Genomic DNA, 19,630 nt, shown 5'->3' with positions numbered 1-19,630 from the left:
ACGTGCAAGTTATCAATCATTGTAGGCAGACGGTAAATGTATCTCCTTTCACCACAAATTGAGCAGCAAACATTCAAATTCATCACCAAGACAACATATTTAAATTCACTTCTATTTTCAGTTCAGACATTCTCAACAAATTGCTAAGTAATGAAAATCAATACTTTCGTCCAAATAGTTGAGGAAAGATGCTGGAAAATCTGCATCATTGTAGCAGAGGCATGTTCTAGCTATTTGAATTGTATGAAGTTGTTAAAAAGACACATTAACTCGCGGTTTACATACTTATGTAGGTCAGAATGTTCTTTGCAGCTAAAAATCTGACTTTTCACCTCCAAGCTAATAGTGACCGAGGCCACAGCAGCGACTAGCAAGGTATTTCTAAATTTGCTGTCCCTGTGTGTTAAAGCAGGAGGTTTCACTTCAGTCATGGAACAGTAAAAGCCTTGCAGAATAAAATTCAAGGGGCCCCGAATTCCCTTTTTGTTGCAATTTCAATTGAAGTTAAACTTTAGTAGCCTTAACAAAAAAAACAGGTTTAACTTTTATACCTACAAGTAAGGCAGACATATTTACGTAAGATGTATTTAGCTAAAGCTATAGGTAAAAATGAGACTGGTAACACTCTTGTATAGATTACGGCAAATGCAGACCATCCATTTGCTTCATTAGTTTATTGTTCAATGATCAAACAATATGAGAATTAAATATATTTAGGTTCTGGGGCCCTTTAGTGGAAATGAGTGACAGTATCAAGCTTATTTGGGAGGCTGGGGATCAGAGGTATGAGGGAAAGTCACCTCAAAGATGAAAAGAAGCCACAACAAGCAAGCTAGGAAGAGGCAGAAAGAGCCTGCTCCACCTTCACTGTAGAGCAGGGGTGGGCAAACTAAGGCTCACGGGCCGCATTCGGCCCTTCAGACCTTTTAATCTGGCTCTCGAGCTCCAGCCGGGGAGCGGGGTTGGGGGCTTACCTGGCTCCACAAGGCTCCCAGAAGCAGTGGCATGTCCCCCCTCCGGCTCCTACATGTAGGGGTAGCCAGGGGGCTCCACACACTGCCCCTGCCCCAAGCACCGGCTCTGCAGCTCCCATTGGCCAGGAACCGTGGCCAATGGGAGCTGCAGGGGCAGCGCCTGCAGACAGGGCAGCACGCAGAGCTGGTGCCATGCCTCTGCATAGGAGCCGGAGAGGGGACATGCTGCTGCTTCTGGGAGCTGCTTGAGGTAAGCACTCCCCGGAGCCTGAACCCCTGACCTTGTCCTGTGCCCCAATCCCCTGCCCCAGCCCTGATCCCCCTCCCACACCCTGAACTCCTTATTTCTTGCCCCATCCTAGAACCCGCACCCACAGCCGGAGCCTGCACCCCAACCCACAATTTCATGTCATACAATTTTCATACCCAGATGTGGCCCTTAGGCCAAAAAGTTTGCCCAGCCCTGCCACAGAGGGTCATTGCTTCGAGGATACGGTATCCCGAAAGAGGACATTTATCAAACCATTAGGAAGACTGTTAGCCACATAATGGGTTTGTTTTTACTTATGTGCAATCAAGCAATTACATTTTCTCATGCAGGTGATATATATATGTTAATTAAAATGTAACACCCAAAACCATGTCTTAAGATAAAAATTTTTATTTTACAATTTTATAAAGCAGCTTTACATTAAGCACAAATGTTGATCCATTTACTTTGTATATAAACATAATAGGATCTCTTTCCCTCTGCAAAAAATCCTGTCCTGCTGTATATAAAACTAACATGTGCACATTGTGCTTAAACTGCAAAGTCTATACAGCTTTACAAAGGACTACCCTTTAGAAGGGCATCCTGTAAACAATTTATTGCATATTTAACACATGGTGTGTACCCCCCATGTAAAATGTAGAAAAGAATAAAGTACAATTACAAAGTGAGCGAAAATAGCAGCTTTCAGTGAATGTCTCACAATGGCCGAGAAAAACAGCACTGCCACACTTGTATAGTTGTGCTTGTGTCTCTGGTTTGCACACACCCACGTGCACTGTGTTTCTAATGAAATAGACATGTACAGTAATCCTAGCGAATGGGTTAAACAGATCTTAGCATCGGAGATCTTTTGCAAGTTTAAAAACAGAGGTACAAAAGGGATTATTATTCAGTGAAATCAAATAAATGAAATTACCGGCAATGGTGTCTATTAATGCTCTCCCACAGCGCACTTCTTTTTTAAAAACGAAGAGGAATCCATGCGTTAGGTTCCATAAGCACTCCTGGTTGATTGCTTAATTTACATGCATATGCACACAAACAACAAAAATGCAATGGAGACTGCGTTAAAAATAGAATGGTACAACATCAGTTTCTCAGCTGAAATGACTAACCTATGTTTCTTAACAAATCTATTTGTCTGCTGCCGGATGGACTCCAATGTGAGGCATGAAACATGGAAAGATCAATGCCACTATTTGTTTTTAACACTCTTTTCCTAATTCAGTTGGAAAAGGTGTTCACATTGTTAAGGCACTGATATTTGTCACAGAAGCAGTACCCAAACCTTCTCATTTGATTCTCCAAATCTAAAATGGGTATAATGTTGAGGAAACACACCAGAAGGATCTCTCTTTCACTCTCAGATAGTGATCAGCCATCGCAGAAGTAGTTTTTTCCCCCTTTTTTGTAATTTGAGGAAAATCTCCTCTCTGAACACTTTGGTATTGATAAAGATTTTAGGGTTCAAAATAGTTCTGCTGTGACATCTACTTTTTGTAGGAATCAATATGATCATGTGTGTTTGCAAAGATCAAAAGAACTACAAACCTGTTTCATGCATTGGTGAGCAAAATAGAAAAGGCTTTAAAGTCTTACTGTGATCTGCCACATCTCTCCTTTCAGTGGTTTGAATTTATTTTGTCCCCAATACAAACATCTCTCCCCACTCAAACTCTCCTTGGTATTTTTTTTTTTTAAAATCACACAAGAAATAAGTAACATACAACAGGACCAAACGGACAAAAAAAATCTGTTACTCGTGTGTATACTTTACCATACTGGAATGTGTCTACAACTTAAAGGTCTGGGATTCATAATCTGTACTGACCAAAATATTAGCAGATATTAGTGATGCAGACTACCCTAAAAACAGTATTGGTCCAATGACATGAGTTGGTTTGTTTACTCTCTTCGAACTACAAAGAGGCAACACACATGTTTAGAGGCCTACCAAATGCATGGATCATTTTAGTCAATTTCACTTTCATAGGATTTTAAAAATAGTAAGTTTCACACTTTCATATGATTCCATCTGAAATTTTACAGTTTGTTGTAACTGTGGGGGTCCTGACCCAACATGGGGCAGCGGGATTGCCACCCTCACTTCCGCGCTGCTGCTGGCAGAACTGGGCAGCTGGAGAGCAGCGGCTGCTGGCTGGATGCCAAGCTCTAAAGCCAGCAGTGCAGAAGCAAACGTTGCAAGGTATGGGGAGGTGGGTTACCATATGTCCGGGCTCTCCTGCAGCCTCTCCACCAGGATCGGGGGCTGACAGCTAGGGCTGCAGCCTCTCTGCCCAGGTCGGGGGGCTCCTCTCTGCCCAGGTCGGGGGGCTGTCGCAGCAAGCAGCTGCAGTGCTTCCTGCCGCCGCGAGAGGTTCCCGGAGGTGGGTCTGACCCAGCTCTAGGAGCAGCCTCTGCAGTGGAAGAAGTAGTCCCATCCCTCTCCAGCCTGGGCTGGGACTAGCAGCTGGAGCCCAGCCCATGGTAGGAGGCCCTGTGGCTGGGGCGCCCCCAGCCCTGCCCCTCCCTTACAATAGCCAGATTTCATGGGGGAGATCAGATTTCATGGTCCATGATGCGTTTTTCACGGCCGTGAATCTGATCGGGCACTACACATGTTGAAATGAAAGACTGTAATGGCTACTGAAAAGACTTTATAAATATAAAAGGAAATTTCAGGTTAATTCTGAACAATAATGTATGTCACTGAATGCATGGGTTCGACACATTCAGTTATTGCACAAGTACTCAGTTGTCAGAGCAACTGAGAATTAATATAAAAAATTAAGCCAATATTGTGGGTATAACTAAGTGTAGAGACCTAGATTGTAATTAACATTTAAAATGCTTGATCCACTTTTTAAAAACAGTTTAAAAATTAAATCGCTAGAAAAAATCATATTGATACAGAAACCTCTCAAGTGTGGGTGAAAATACAGTACAAAACATCAGATTCCACAACAAGAGATTCCAACTACATGGGGGGGAATGTTGATTAGCAAGCCTCAAATATGACTGTAAATTCAAATTTAAATGGCATGCTTGCAGTTTTTGTGCAGTCAACTAATCCCACTTTGAGTTGTGCTTACATAATTTAAGAAGCCTGAATGCTGGCTGTGTGTGTTTTCCATTTACACATCTTTAAAGAAACCATATGTTCAACATATTCCTCGATATATAGAATTTAAAACAAATTTTGTGTATTTTTCTCCCCCCAAGAAAAGAATTTGTATTAAAGAAACACTTTTAAAAAGATACACTGTCGACTACCCAGGTTACAAGTAAATACACATTTACTGCATTACATCACATGATCTGTAATTCTGTTTCCAACATATATACAGATAATTCCATTTTAAAAGAGGCCACATACTAACTTTTCAGGCAAGTGCTGGACTTTAGAGACCTGTATGGCTTCTGTAAATCATCTTTTTCCTACAAAAAGGAAAAATAAAAAACTTCCCCCACAAACCCAGGAGTATAAATGGATTTTGTCCAGTGCGAATAATTTCGCTATGGAACACTATATGGGCAGGTAAATACATTAAAGTACCAGCTTTTATTCCGTCCTTTGACTGGACCCCTGCCTCAAATTCTACCTCCCAGACAGAGGTATTCCCACGCTGGAATGCAATTACTTTCTGAAGATCAGTTTTGAGGACCACTTTGAAATAGTCCACAAAAAACTTAGTATGCAACCTTTTAAAATGTACCTTTGTTTAGCTTTAAGGAGTCCAATAATTCCTGTCAACAGCAGATAGCTGAAACGGGGTTTTGGTTGTGAGCTCTAGTTGTGCTTTGCCCTGCCACCTTTAAGGTAGCTCTTCCATCTCTTGACGAATTCTTTGAAAATTGGGGACTCGTCGATCGTGCTTAATAGCTGGAGTTGGTTTATGTGGGTGGTGTGATAGTCCCACCGGGCCAAGTTGGGAGCAGAGCTGAGCATGAAATGACGGAGGTCATAGATCGTTCCTGAGCCTGTATCATAGAATGGAAGCATGGCTTTCAGGGACTCCATGCCTCGATCATAGAGAGACTTTGCCTCTTTCCCTAGCTTCTCACCTGCAGTTTCTTTTAAGTCATACAGTCCAATCAGAGAGTACATGAAACCGTTTAAAACAAATGAGCTAGGAGAGGTTGGGTACTCTTCATACCAGTCATGTTTGTTCATAAAGACAGCTCTCACTCCATGCTGCTCTGACGGGAGCTTGTAAGGTGCTGTTGCCTGTAAAGCTGAGTTGAGGAATGTGTGGTCTTTTGTTAACAGATAAGCCCTGACTAACGTTGAAATGGCCTGCCCTTGTGCCATAGCAGAGTACCAGCCAGGGTCTAAAGATTTAAACCCTTCCCCTAACTTCCGTGTCACCATAATTGGCCAGCCACCTTTTTCATCCTGGTTCCTCACTAGCCAATCGCTCGCAGCAAAAAAAGCTGCCATGTGGGCAGTTGTCGATATAGTGATGTTATCAATAAAGCCTTTTCCCTTCGTGATCAACCTAATCACTTTTTTAGGCATTATTTTTGTCTGCTTCACAGCTTTTGTGTTGGAGAGACCCACTCCTTTCCTTAAGTCAGTTACCAGATCTCTTGTGACTGTGCTCCAACTGGTCCTAGGTCCAATGCCATAGTAAATATCTCGGTCTTTAAAAGCGATCAGCTGAGTGTTCGAGACATAGTGTATGGTGAAGAGCTGGTTCTTCTCAGTTGTTTCTAGAACCACAGATATGCTCCCATTTGTGATGAATTTGAGGTCAAAAGAAATAATAAAATCTCTTGAGTTCCCAAGCTGCAGAGACGCCCCTTCGGTATTTTCTGGAAAAAATACAAAACACAAAATGAAATGGTTAGGGGTAAAAATGATCCGCCAGGATGTATATTAATAGAACATTTAGAAGGAAGTTACACCATGCAATTAGGTTTGCCAGATAAAAATCTGAAATAATTCAAGGGCACTTAACCTAAAATCTGTGTTTCCATTGTGTGTGTCAGTTCATTATTGCTTATTACTAAATTAAGAACACAGCATCAATTAATGGGTCAAGGATGACTTCCCGTACCATAAGGGAAAATCTCCCTCCTCTATTCTACATTAATGCATTGCTGCATTCGGTCTAGGAGCAGTGCCAAGGTATTGGCCAAACTGCTTCTTCAGGATCCTATGCTAGCTGATTAATACCCCGGATGTAACGCAGATGCCAAAATGGACTCTTCAGGCACAGGACAGCTGGCATAAGAGGAGCCAGAGAGAGGGTGAGATGAAAAGAGGTAGATGGACTGCATTACTGAGAACCTGAAATATGTTTGGTAGTATTAAGCTATCCATAGTAGACCGCAATATGAACTAACCAAGCCACACAATTCAAAAAATATAAACCCCTCTAGCTACAATAAATCTTACCCTAATCAGGTCTGGCATTCTAGTAACACAGTGTGGGCAATTTGTTCCAGCCGGTTATGATTCAAAGAAAGAAAAGCAGAAGAAAGAGTCACTTTACATTGTAAGTCATCTTTCAATAAAAATCCGATTTTGTGTGTGCAGATTGGGTGTCTGACACTAATCTGGCATTACATATTCTGGAACTTGTCACATAAAGCAGTTGACATGATTTGTGCCAACAGATTATTAACTGCCCACTTCTCTTCAGTTCCCCAGTCAGAAAACTGTATACATAGTTGCTGAAACTAGGGGTACTGTCACACCCCCTGGCTTGAAGTGGTTTCCATCCTATACAGAGTTTACAGTTTGATTCAATGGCTCTCAGCACCCCCACTATCCAAACTGTTCCAGTACCCCTGCTTGTATAGCTGAAATAAAAGGTAAATCTCCCCACGGCAGATTCTACTGTCATCAGCTTAGACGTTTACCAAGTTCCACCACAGGGCCCACCAGCTAACTGTGCAAATCTACTGAAGGCAATGGGTGTTGCACAAGCATAATTGAGGACCTAATTGGACCTGCAGTACATCTGTTACTGGTGATGCACCAGAAGGAAAGAACCCAATTTGATTTACACAGATTCTACTGAGCTTATTAGAAAAGAACTCTTTCTAGCTGCAAACTGAAAATATTTGAAACGGAAATTGAGGGGGAAAAAACATGGAGCCCCAGCTTTGCCATTTTTAGTCACACTTCAGACTAGAGCCACATTAAGCAAAACAGCTTGGAGAACTGAGAAAGAAACAGGTAGTTAGAGATCCATTGGGACCAAAATTAAAATCTATTAGCTGAGGTTTTGCCTGCTTGACAGTTGCAAGAGCAGGGAACTGATCAATTTAGTGGAAAAATGAACACAAAGCAAGTTTACATTTTAATTTATTAACCCCTACAAGGGCAAAACTCAGCTGTCTGGTTTTATTTTTTTTTTTTTTAAAAACGTATGTCAACAATTAAATAAGGTTTCAAAGCAACACACCATAAAGAAACCCTGTTTCCTCACACATTAGCTTTTAAGTATAAAACCAAATCCCCCCCCAAACTGTAGTAGATGATCAATCAGCTAATTAGTTTGTAAGACTGTACAGATCTTGTAGTTTTGAAAGCTCAGAGGTATGATAAACATTTAAAGACAGTCATTTTAAATTAATGTTTTTAATGGAATAAAATTCTCATGTGTGAAAGGTGATTGTTTCCTTGCTTGTGCTCCTTGATGTGTGAAATACCCCATAAATATTTCTAGGAACAACAACAGAGTTATGACCCACATTCCCTCAAGAATACAAGGCTTTCCCCATCTACCAAACTAATCCATTATGCTTTGCATCAAGACTGTAGTTTCACATGCTGCACTGTACAATGTCAGTTCTATCGTATCGCCTTTATGATTGAATTTTATGTTGTTTTTTAAAATAAAGCTTTATTTCGTTTAAGCTCTGAAGTTCAGCGTCTGTCTTTGGAGTAGAGAAATAGCAGTGCTTTGTTACACTAGTGTTCTTCTTTCTGTGAATGACTAACACACACCACCAACAAAATTATGTAAAATTAATTCTTTATAAAAAAAATGTTAAAAAGTTGACTGTCCCCATCTATCATTTCTACTTATTCCTTTTGCTTTCTACCATACAAAACACTATGGGAAGAGGGGCAAAAAGTTAAGAACCAAATAAAAAACCAAAAAACCCCTAAAGGTTGCCCATTACTTGTACTGCATTAAGCACCTATAAATCCATTACTTAAGGCCATCTAAGATGAGTGGATTCGTACTGTGGCCTTCAAGGTCTGAAGATTACTCTGCCATCAATAAAGGATGAGGGGAGAATACATAAGAGATCTTATAACCTTTCCTCTTCCTTATATTTATCTACTACAAAGACACAAGAGTGTTCTAACAACTTTTTCCTTAGAGACCCAGGCCTAAGGTGCTGACTAAAATTACTTCATTGTCTTTTTAAGTAATGGACTCATTAATTCTAATGGGTATTGATTAGGGAGAAAAATACATTCAGTCCTTACTAATGAGGCTGTCTTAGTACAAGGGGAAAATGTTGCATAAAATAATGCACTCTGTTGTATTGATGGTTTGTTTTGTTACGTATGAAACAGTAGATGACAACTCAGAGGAAGTAAAAGTATATTTTAGAACCCTGAGTGGAGAAAGGAGCCGTAGGCACATAGTGTCTTAACAGGTATATACATACTGACTGGGAAAACTCAGAGGGGCTGGGTAAGAACAAAGGCTCGAACATTGGCTACAACTGCCAAGCAAACAGTGCAGCTGGGAAAGTAACCTTTCGCTCCCCACCTAGGCTAGTTGTAGCTGGGTGTCACTTAGAGCAGCCTGAAGGCTATTTGACATTACCTCAGCCACCCCCAAGGGACTCACATGGTAGCTGGGACTCAGCAGGGCACAGGGAAGCCCTCGTTATAGCTCTTCCCCAGCCATACTCCCTTACACTGGCAGCAGGAAGCCACTACACCACTGGAGGATCCTCCTATGCTGAGATGACCCTCCAATCATCAGCTACTTTGGAGTTTTAGGGTCAGATTCTACCAGCAATGGTGCATAAAGCAATTGTGCTAGATCCCTTAAGAATACCTGAACACCTTGGGCCCGATTCCAGAGCCATCCTGTGCACGAAAGCTCATGCATAATGAAACAGATGGCAGGTTACAGAATTAGACATTCTTGATTTCCTCCATTAAACAGTAGTACATCTTTCAGTTCAGGAGGGTTTTGAACATGTTGGTTATTTTAATACATGTACAAGACATGCTAAACCCACCTTATGGATTAACCCTTGCTGCATGAATCTGCAGTACTGTTACAGAGAAATAGAACATTTAAAAAAGCCTGAAGCCACATGTAGTCCAGCTTGTCCTCTTTCCTTAGGCTTAGGAAGGCCTGAATTGACAAACTAAATATCGTAAAACTTGTATGCTGAGTTTCAGCGCAACATTCACATTCTAATGAAAAATCTTAGAACACAGGGATTGATAATGGAAACACTGATGGAGTCCATGCAGTTAAGCCTGTAAAGAGGATATTGCAGGTTCACCCTATCTGTAATTCGTTAGCACTAAGATTGTGGAATTTATTTTACTCCCATTTCTTATTCTACAGACTGGTTCCCAGGTTATTTGCTTCCTCCTAGTTCTGTAATAGGCATGGCAACTAAAGGCTGCAGAATTTCATCTGGAGCTTTTCTGTTCTTTATCTGTGTGGTAAAATCTCTTCTATAATACAGCTTCTGTTCACTTTAGAGTTAGTTACAAAGTTGAGAGATAAGATAGAAGGAAAATAAGAGACAGACAGACAAAGGAGAAGACAGGTTTTCAGGTGAGATTTCAAAGATGAAAAGTCAACAAGGTTATATACATATGTATTTAATAAAGGACTCCCGTGGTAACATCTGCACAAAATTGACACAAATGGCTTATCTGCGATGTAGTTACAACAACACACCTGGAGCGACAAACTGTTTAACATTAGTGAACCTGAATTTATCAGGTACTGTTGAAACAGAACAGCCTTTTGGTACAGTCCAATCAATGGGTCTGCTGCTTTTGTCTTTGTCTTCTGCTGTTTCATACACCTCTATGTGAGGTGGTCTCTCAGTCAGATTTTTACTATAATGACTTAGCCCATATTGTGCAATCTGGATTGGGTAGAAATAGCCTTGAGGTCCCCACTGTGTGGATAATGGCACACCTGTAATATAGGAAAAACACATAATTGTTAGAACATTTAAAACAGAGTTTAGAATTCTGTCTCCCCTTTTCTCCCCCCACAGTTTTACATAAATGAATGCCATTTACCAGAAGTAGCTATCACCATTAGTTCTCAGGCACAGACAAATTACTCTCCTTTTTACCAAGGTCTGCAAATACTAAAAACTGATATCAAAACCGACCAGAGGCAGAAGGCAAAGTGAAGTTCTCACCATGTTCTACCATACCCGGGCATTTACTTGCTTATTGGAATACCAGACTTTAATACACAAACATTTTTATGGATTTTTCCTTCCACTCTGGAGACCATGAAATCCCTCTAATACCACATAAATCTTTGCAAATTAAATGTAAAACAACATTAGTAGAATTTTACTAGCATTTTTTCATGTTGAACCTGCAATTTTACTCAATACTTGCAAATCTAAACTGTTACAGCTCCCAAACTATAAAGCTATTACAAATACATCCTGAAATAATGTCTGTGTAATCAGAGATTTCCCCCACCCTGCTCTTTGCAGAATTTACACGTACTCTCTGATCTAAACTTTTCTTCAGGTTTAGCTCAACATATAAATAAAAAACATGGCAACCTAAACCTTTGTCTACATCTACCAAAATCAGTCAATAAGAATTAACTGGCACATCTGTGCAGAGCTCCAACATCTGCTAACAGTTGGGCCCCCAGAGACCTGCTACAACCTGGTAATTTGTATAACTGAAGCTCACTGTGTAATGTAATGCTCTTGAAACCTCATTCATCAATACACATTTTCTAACATTCTCTGTCATGACCAACCGCCATGATGTGCTTAAAAAGAGCTCCCCCCACCTTGTAATCAGTTTCCTTCTGCCCAAAGCACTCACTAATGTCCATTCAGTGAGGGACACCCTCATTATCATAGCCATAACTGATAAACATGTCACATCACTGACTGAATGGGGAAGGCAAGAGGAGCCTTAGTATATGGAAAGAGGCTCTAATTTATATGCCAATATCTGGATAAATGGTAACATGAAAGGAAATGCACACACAGCATGAAGCATGGATAAAATACTTTTTCCAAAACTTGCTGGAGTTTAACAAACATGATTTACTGGTCTTCCAACTTAGTCTCAAAGCTGAACCTTAAAATGGAAAGTGTCTTGAACCCCCGGTAGGAAACAGGATTCCAGCCCTTCAAACCTTTGAATGGCACAAAGTGAAGAAAGTTAAAAGTGAAAAATACAGTGGCATTTGCACCATTTTTGTCCCTTGCAAATGTCCAACTTGGAAGCTAGCTAGCCCTGGAACCTGGTGTAATGAAAAGATTAAACTAAATTAAAGAAGATACACTTTCATAGATTATCAGTGCTTCATGTTACTAATAGTAAGTGTTCCTGAAAGTAACTTGATGGACTACTTCTGCCTGAAGAGTAAAAGCATCAAGGGAAATATTTAAGTACTCTGTATTATCTCAACTGCTGGAAGCTAGCTCACTTAGTATTAATAAGTGTTCTCAGTTAAGGGTGCCTGTATTGGGATCAGAAGATGAAATCTGCTGTAAAAGCTTTACTTGTAGCTGTTAATTTAAGAAGATGACATGATTGAATTGTCCAGGTCACAGGACACAAGGCAACATATTACCTTGTAAAAAAGAGACAAGGTAAAAATATAACATGAGCTCTTCTTCATTCCATCTAGGTGATAAGAACTACTCTATCATCTTGCATCGTTCTATTAGTTTGCATTTGAAACCTAAAACCTTTTCAAACGGTTTTACTTTAATATCCATCCTCTCCCCCACACACAGTTGTTATTTCTCCCCTGAAACCTGTCTGCCAGATGCTAGCAAGTCTATTTCCCCAACCACATTAGGGCTCTTGGCACCACATTGCACGACGACAGCTCTAAATGGCATAATGCAGAAAGCCAAGTTTGTAGGTAAATGACACTTGACACTTTGATTAAATTCATTCACAGAAATTTGTGGCTGAAATATACAGCAGCTAGACATATTCCAGATCTGCATGGAGCCTACATATTTTGCAGTTGAGATGCTCCAGAACTTGTCTTGCTTGGTTTTGTATTGCAGCTTCACTTCGCTTTTCAGCCTAAAAGTCAGCAGTACTGCAAAGTGACTAACTGCAGTGATCTTCCAGATATATTCTACATTTAACAACCAAGACTGACAGCACATTGAGCACCACGTATGCGCAAAGAGGGGAATTTTTAATGAAATAGACCATCAATTAGAAAGTCTGATGTAGATAACCAGACTTTCTAAATGATATTCTACATAGGACTTTCTAATCTATTGTCTGTTTCATTAAAAATTCCCCTCTTTGCGCATATGTGCTGCTTATTGGGTCTTTAATTTATTTGTAATTTTGGGAGAGTCACAAGACTCAGCATGCACCTGTGTTCCCTCTAATTTTTCCCAGGTATGTGCGGAATGAATTTTGTTATGTGCACCAATATGGAGGTGATGCGTGACGCCTCCTCGGGCCACGGCAGGTCTGGGGCTGCTTTGGGGCCAGGGGAGAGGCATCTCTCCCCACCGCAGCCCTGAGCGCTTGTGTGGCGCTTAATAGGCTGCTGCACAGCCGCGCAGCTTAGAGGGAACTTAGGCATGTACTCTCCCTTTTCCCTCCAAACAGAGACGAATTATAGTCAGGCATCTTAGGGTTGGTCTATGCTCAGAACTTACATCGGCATAGCTACGTCTCTCAGGAGTGTGCAAAATCCACACCCCGACACATGGAGCTATGCCAACCTAACCCCAATGTAGACAGTGTGTGGTGGACAAGAATTCTTCCATTGATCTAGCCACCACCTCTTGAGGAGGTGGATTACCTACGCCAATGGGAGAACCTCTCCTGTCAGCATAGATGGTGTCTACACTGAAGCACTGCAGCTGTGCCGTGCTAGTGTTTGAAATATAGACAAGCCCGGGGGTGGGGTGGGGGGTGGGAGTCGAGTCTACATTCAGAGCTAGGCCACCTTGCAACCCAATTGAAGCGGAATGTGTAGAATTAGTAAACACCTTTCTTGTAGAGCACAAGAACAGCTCCAGATGTCCTTCCTCTCTTTCCATCTCATTCCAAAGGAAGGTGGCCGTTTAAAAACAGGAGGAGGATACCTCTACATTTTGAGATATTAGGGCTAAGATGTCATCTAGCGAATGCCCAACATTAAGATAAGGTGAATTTTTAAAAGCAGCTACAATGAACCCAAAATGGCAGTTACAGAACACAGGAAAAGAACATGAATTTAAAGAATTGAATTCAATAGTTTTGGAGAGATATTTTAACACCATGTCCATTAAAAATAGTAGTTTTTAGAAATGTGTTTGATAGGGCATCTTATATTTTTTCAAAATATATTCCAGAGACTAAAATAATTTAATACATTGACTGAAAAGATAGAATAGTATTTGCTTGGTTGATATCTAAATTAGTGGGAATGTGATAATATAACCTGAAAAGATCATAGCACATCGTATCATGATTAATTCAGACATGGTTCATTCACTCCTGTGCATCTTTTAAAACAAACTAATCTACTGATGTTCAGGGGTTTAGAAGTGACCCTACTCTGGAAGTAAGAACTGATACTAGCATACAATGAAACATCACAAATTAATGAATTTTTCAAACTAGTAAGTTAATTGTTAGGATAAACTCAGGAATACACCACCACATTAATGCACTTTGTTCATTTATTTCACAAGTGCAGTTTAGTTTTAGTTATTTACAGTATATGACAGTATGCCAGTAAGTTTTCCGTAGTACGTTTTGTAAAAGTAATTAATTCTTAGTTATGAGATCTTGCTAGAGTTTTCTGCTATTAAATCTTTCCTATGAAGTGGAATGAGAGCTGTTTGTGTACGAATTATCGATTGAGTGGCTCAGCAAATTAGAAAAGTTCTACTGTCCTGTAATTTTATTCAGAGTCTTATGAGATAAAGCTTTAATGGCTTAAATGCCTTCCCATTCAGCTCACACCATTCTTCGAAATCTCTCCTGTAATTACACAGAAAAGCATGAACTCTCCAATTTGAAGAAATACTCTTATCTGGTCTTCAGAAATCGCAGTGATTCTGTTACCTTGTTGCATAAAGCCTGTGCTAGGCTAACCTAGATCTGGAAGAATCTAACCTTGTACTGTTTTCTGCTTGTACACATTTATTGTTTTGCTCTAAAAATGTTCCAAAGCAGAAGCTTACATTGTTGTGCTAAATCAGACATTTATAAACCTAAACAAATACAATTCATAATCTTGTTAAATACAACAGAAAGACAAAATGCAAAAGACAGTTTAGCCATAGGCTATTGTATGGCAGAGCTCTGCCGTATGGTTTGTCATCTCTCTCCACGGGTGCTAGTAAAGCATTAGAGCACGTTCTAGTACTGCAGGTGTCCGCTGTAAACCAAAATTAGAGCTGTCAGGATGACTCTGGAGGAACAGTAAGGGACAGACTAGAAAAAACTCGATGTCACTCATGACTCACATCCCCATTCTTTCTTAGGGAGGTTGAGAAAATGAAAACAAACATCTTGAATATCAAATTATGAGAGCCAATTTTCAGATGCATTTCATTCAGTTGTAAAATACATACACCACCTACCTTCAACACCACTTATGCACTTCACTCTATCTCGAACTTCTACATTGTAGCCCTCAAAGGACATGAATACTCCATCAGGGTGGTAAGGTGCTCTCTGTGCATATACTTTGGAGTAGCTATGAGAGAACTCAAATCTGTCATAGCCATCATACTGAGCAATTTTCCCATAAACCTCAAAGTATTTCTCCACCCAACTGAAGGGCAGAAAGACCTCATTGCCCTCTCTCCTCCCTTTAATTGTATGCTCATCATTGATCAGACAGTCAATTTCTTCATATTTAAGTCCCAAAATTTTGTTTCCATTGCTATTGAACCCTCCAACAACAGGGGGTGCTTTCTGCTGCTCTTGGGGTGATGCCTCCTCGCTCTGCTGCTTGGCTAGGTTATTTACATAGTTGTTACTTTCAGATGAAGCTGTTCGTTTTTCCAATCCATCTACTCGGAAGCCATTGTTCAGGTTTCGGGGAAACTGAGTAGTTTTATCACTGGAGCATCTATTCCACAGCAGGACTGTGACCAGAGTGAAGAGAGCGCAGATGATGATCAAAGTCTTATAGTTGACCCGAGCTGCCAAGCAACGCATATTCACACCATACCTACAAAATAAAAGGAGATGTTCTCAAGTATAAATGTGGAGTAGATTAAAACAGGGGAACGGACGGCTTTTGCTTTTACTTTAGTCAACAGCGACAGAGCTGGTGACAGGGCAGTCCACTGCCACGTGGGGGCGCGGGTGTCAGTTTGGATTCAACCTCACCCCTGTGATTCGCTAGCAAGCTCTCTGTCCGACGCATGGACTCTTTAACAATAGGTTTCAGAGTAGCAGCCGTGTTAGTCTGTATTCGCAAAAAGAAACGGAGGACTTGTGGCACCTTAGAGACTAACCAATTTATTTGAGCATAAGCTTTCGTGAGCTACAACTCACTTCATCGGATGCATTCAGTGGAAAATACAGTGGGGAGATTTATATACACAGAGAACAGATTTATATACACAGAGAACGTGAAACAATGGGTGTTACCATACACACTGTAACGAGGTGGGCCATTTCCAGCAGTTGACAAGAACCTCTGAGGAACAGCGGGGGTGGGGGGAGGGGGAGGATAGTTCTACTTTGTGTGGAAATGGCCCACCTTGATTATCACTACAAAAGGTCCGTCCCCCCCCGCTCTCCTGCTGGTCATAGCTCACCTTACCTGATCACTGTCCTTACAGTGAGTATGGTAACATTCATTGTTTCATATTCTCTGTGTATATAAATCTCCCCACTGTATTTTCCACTGAATGCATCCAATGAAGTGAGCTGTAGCTCACGAAAGCTTATGCTCAAATAAATTTGTTAGTCTCTAAGGTGCCACAAGTCCTCCTTTTCTTTAACAATAGTATCTGGAGGAATAGGTGTGAGGCTCTCAGACAGAGGTAAGCGTGACTGAGGCCTTTCATGGAGCGAGGCTGTGCAGAGGCATGACTGAATTAGGAACACCGTACAGTGGGGTATTCCTCAGGATCCCTCTAGGTCGCCTCCATCCCAACAAAGTGAATTTACGAATCAGTAGCTCACATCACCATCTTTGGACTATAGCAACAGAAAGGCATTTATCAACACAATTTTGTTGTGCAGCATGAGCAGGACACACCAGAACTGGCAGTAAGCTTTAGAGCCACAGTATATTTTCAAGTAAAGAGTCATAAATCTAGCAATGAAATGCTCAGCAGCAGGCGACTAGAGCTGCAAAAGCACTAATCACAGTAATCCACTCCGCAGCGCACACAGAGAAGTCAAACAAAGTAGAGCCACTACCAAGTGTGACATGATGAATCATTTCTACTACTCCAACTCCAGAAAGAAGGGGGAGTAGGGGAGGAAAACTCAGACAGGTAATACAGACAGTGATTGGTTAAACTAACAATACACAAAACTATCTAAAAAACCATAAATTTCTGACAAATGAAAAGACTAAGCTCTGAACTTGGATTTGTTTTGCTTTGTTGAACTGAGATGCCACCAAAAGATTTTTTTTAAAACTGGTGTTGTTAAAAAACTCTTTGTGGTTTGGAGTTCTGTGACAGGCTGGCACATCTGTTGGCTTATGTGTATTTGGAGAAGAGTGAATGAAATATTTATCTAAAGTCATTGCTGATCATTTTAAACTGCCTCATTTCAAAGATTAAATCTCAGTCATTGCTTTCTTCAAACAGACGCTTTCGAGAAGTTAGTGGCTAATGATTAAAAAAAAGTACTTTAAGTTTTTAGACACCGATAAAAATGTGAGCTGATTTAAAAGAACTGGAAATATACAAATTTGTTCGGTGTGGATCTTGACATTCAAACCTAGATCAATTCTTTAAGTTTCAACTCTTCAAATACTCTTTTTAAAATTACAAAAAGAAAAGGAGGACTTGTGGCACCTTAGAGACTAACAAATTTATTTGAGCATAAGCTTTCGTGAGTGACAGAGTAAGATCAGGAATGACAGATTAAGATCAGGAAGTCAGGCCAGGAACAGTTACTACTGCAAGCATCTCACTGTATGCAAACATCCATAACAGACTTTTCCCCCTTAGCTGACTGGTGTTCTAAAGAAGCATCCACTCCCAGCCAGAGATCAGCATTAAGAAGGTGTCAGGATGACAACAGGATAAGATTTCTTGTATCTAGTGGCACAAACAAATTAATGGTTTAATTGCAATTAAGGACTATGAAAAATGGCTTGTTTATTTCTGAATTCAGAAAACCTTTGGTCCACAACATTTTAACAAATGCCGTTAACAGTACGAAGTTGTAGCACTATGCACTGCCTTTGGGCAACTACAGGAGGAACCTAAAGGAATACCCAGTGAAACAAGTATGTTAGCTCTTAATATTCTTTGAAGCACAACTGAATAGGCAGAGCTGGTGGTTAAATTTCACATTTAAAATAATGGTCACACACACCCCCCACTAGGGACTATCCACACAACTCTCTGAATCGACCTCAGATGACTAAATGAAATGTTTCGGCAACGGCTGTAGTTTCTGCTGACAGACAAATATACAGGAATGATACTGAACAACAAGAAAGGTTCCTACCTCAGGTTGCCTTTAAAAAAAGAGACAATGAATCACCTCACTAATTTTATGCTTCCATATTGTAAGCACCATCTGGCCATTTGAAACTGGACTTTAAAAGATAAGTGTCCTATTTTCCTGAAAGCCTAGTTTACTACCAGCTTTTAGAGAATATAAATTTGTATATAATTGTATTTTTATGGAAATGCTAATATAAGAATAAATCTAATTTTCTGCATCAGCAGATAATTTTTAGTGATGATGCTTTCAGGATGACCTCAACAAGTACGCTTTGCTTCTTTTATACAGAGAGATAATTCACTTTTAAATGGAGAACAGTACTTCCTACACTTCACCCCTACCCATAAAGCACACTTTACATTTAGTTAAGCCATCTGTATTATGGGGAGGGGGGGAGAAGAGGGGGAAGAGAGAAACAGCTCAATACATTTTTACGTGCTTATTACTGCATATTTTAAACAGACTATTAGATGTCATTTTATGGCAGTGAATAGGGCCCAGCTATTCCCCAGTTACATAATATATTTGTTTTAATCTGTGCATGTCCAGTGCATTGGAAGGCAGCATGTCTGCTGGTTACAGCAGAGGACTTGAACTAAGCACAGTAATTTCTGCTCATCTTTTTCCACCAACTTGAGGAGTGATCCTGGGCAAGCTCTGAGATCTTCCGATCCCCACTCTGCTTAATGGAGAGGATTTAGTGTTTTGACAGCACCGAGATTCTCAGATGAAAAACAGAAGCGTGAAGTATTAAATTAAATCCAACATTTCTGGAAGATGGCCAACAGCAAACTGCAAGTAAACTCTGGGGTGGGAGCAGACAAAAGCCAACCACCAAACTTCAAAATATCTATCATTAAGAAAGAAAGAGTCTTTGGCCTGCCTTCTGATTAGAATTCTCTGTGTATGCCAGAGTTAGTGTCATGAGCAAGACCTGTCATTCTATATCACCAATACTCTGAGTTGCTGCCTATGAAATGCGGCCTCCCTGGTGTGTTTCCTTGACTTGGGTCAAACAGATTGATGCATACCATTCTTCTAAAATGACAGTTCAGACTGGCAGCAATGGCATGGCTAACCATCTTCTAGGTACCACTTGGAGATGAGACCCAAGTTGCATTTGGCTCACAAGTGGAAGAGAATGGTGTTCGCAGTCCAGGATTGTGAGCATATTTGATCACAGCGGCAACCGTTCACCTCCATTCAGAAGCCTGTAAATGGAGGATTAGGCACTGCTGCAGTCTGGGGTTAGAGAGCACATGAAGCTTTGTGGCAAAGGTTGCCTGGTGCCTGTATATTTTACTTTCACGATAAGCAATGTATTTTAACTAGAACGATTCAGAAAATAAAAAGTGAAACATTTTGGAAGAACCATCATATGAGATTTTATTGTGCAGTGAAGAGGGCCTGATCCAAAGCCCATTGAAATAAATGGAAGTCTTTCCATTACCTTCAGTGAGCTTTGCACCCCATTCTAAGGAGAAAAGCACTCCTGACGCACTCAAGAAAGATGGGAAAATGTTGGAACATTAA

The 19,630-nt window shown here is 40.5% G+C and overlaps 1 protein-coding gene across 7 annotated transcripts in view; it reads right to left on the bottom strand.

The window, feature by feature from the left end:
- Positions 1-1,619: 1,619 nt before the first annotated feature.
- GLCE (glucuronic acid epimerase) overlaps positions 1,620-19,630 on the bottom strand; it is a 106,909-nt gene continuing 88,898 nt past the window's right edge. For all 7 annotated transcript variants that reach the window (XM_037910055.1, XM_037910056.2, XM_043524437.1 and 4 more), the window contains 3 exons: positions 15,028-15,623; positions 10,152-10,397; positions 1,620-6,063 (listed from right to left, as the gene is read on the bottom strand). In XM_037910055.1, the coding sequence (XP_037765983.1) occupies positions 5,039-6,063; positions 10,152-10,397; positions 15,028-15,610 (1,854 nt within the window). In that variant the 5' untranslated portion in view covers positions 15,611-15,623 and the 3' untranslated portion in view covers positions 1,620-5,038. The remainder of the gene's footprint in view (positions 6,064-10,151; positions 10,398-15,027; positions 15,624-19,630) is intronic.

This window comes from Chelonia mydas, chromosome 10 (assembly GCF_015237465.2).
Source record: "Chelonia mydas isolate rCheMyd1 chromosome 10, rCheMyd1.pri.v2, whole genome shotgun sequence".
Lineage (NCBI taxonomy): Eukaryota > Metazoa > Chordata > Testudines > Cheloniidae > Chelonia > Chelonia mydas.
Note: the sequence above shows the minus strand (reverse complement) of the source record. Positions and strands in the feature narration are given on the sequence as shown.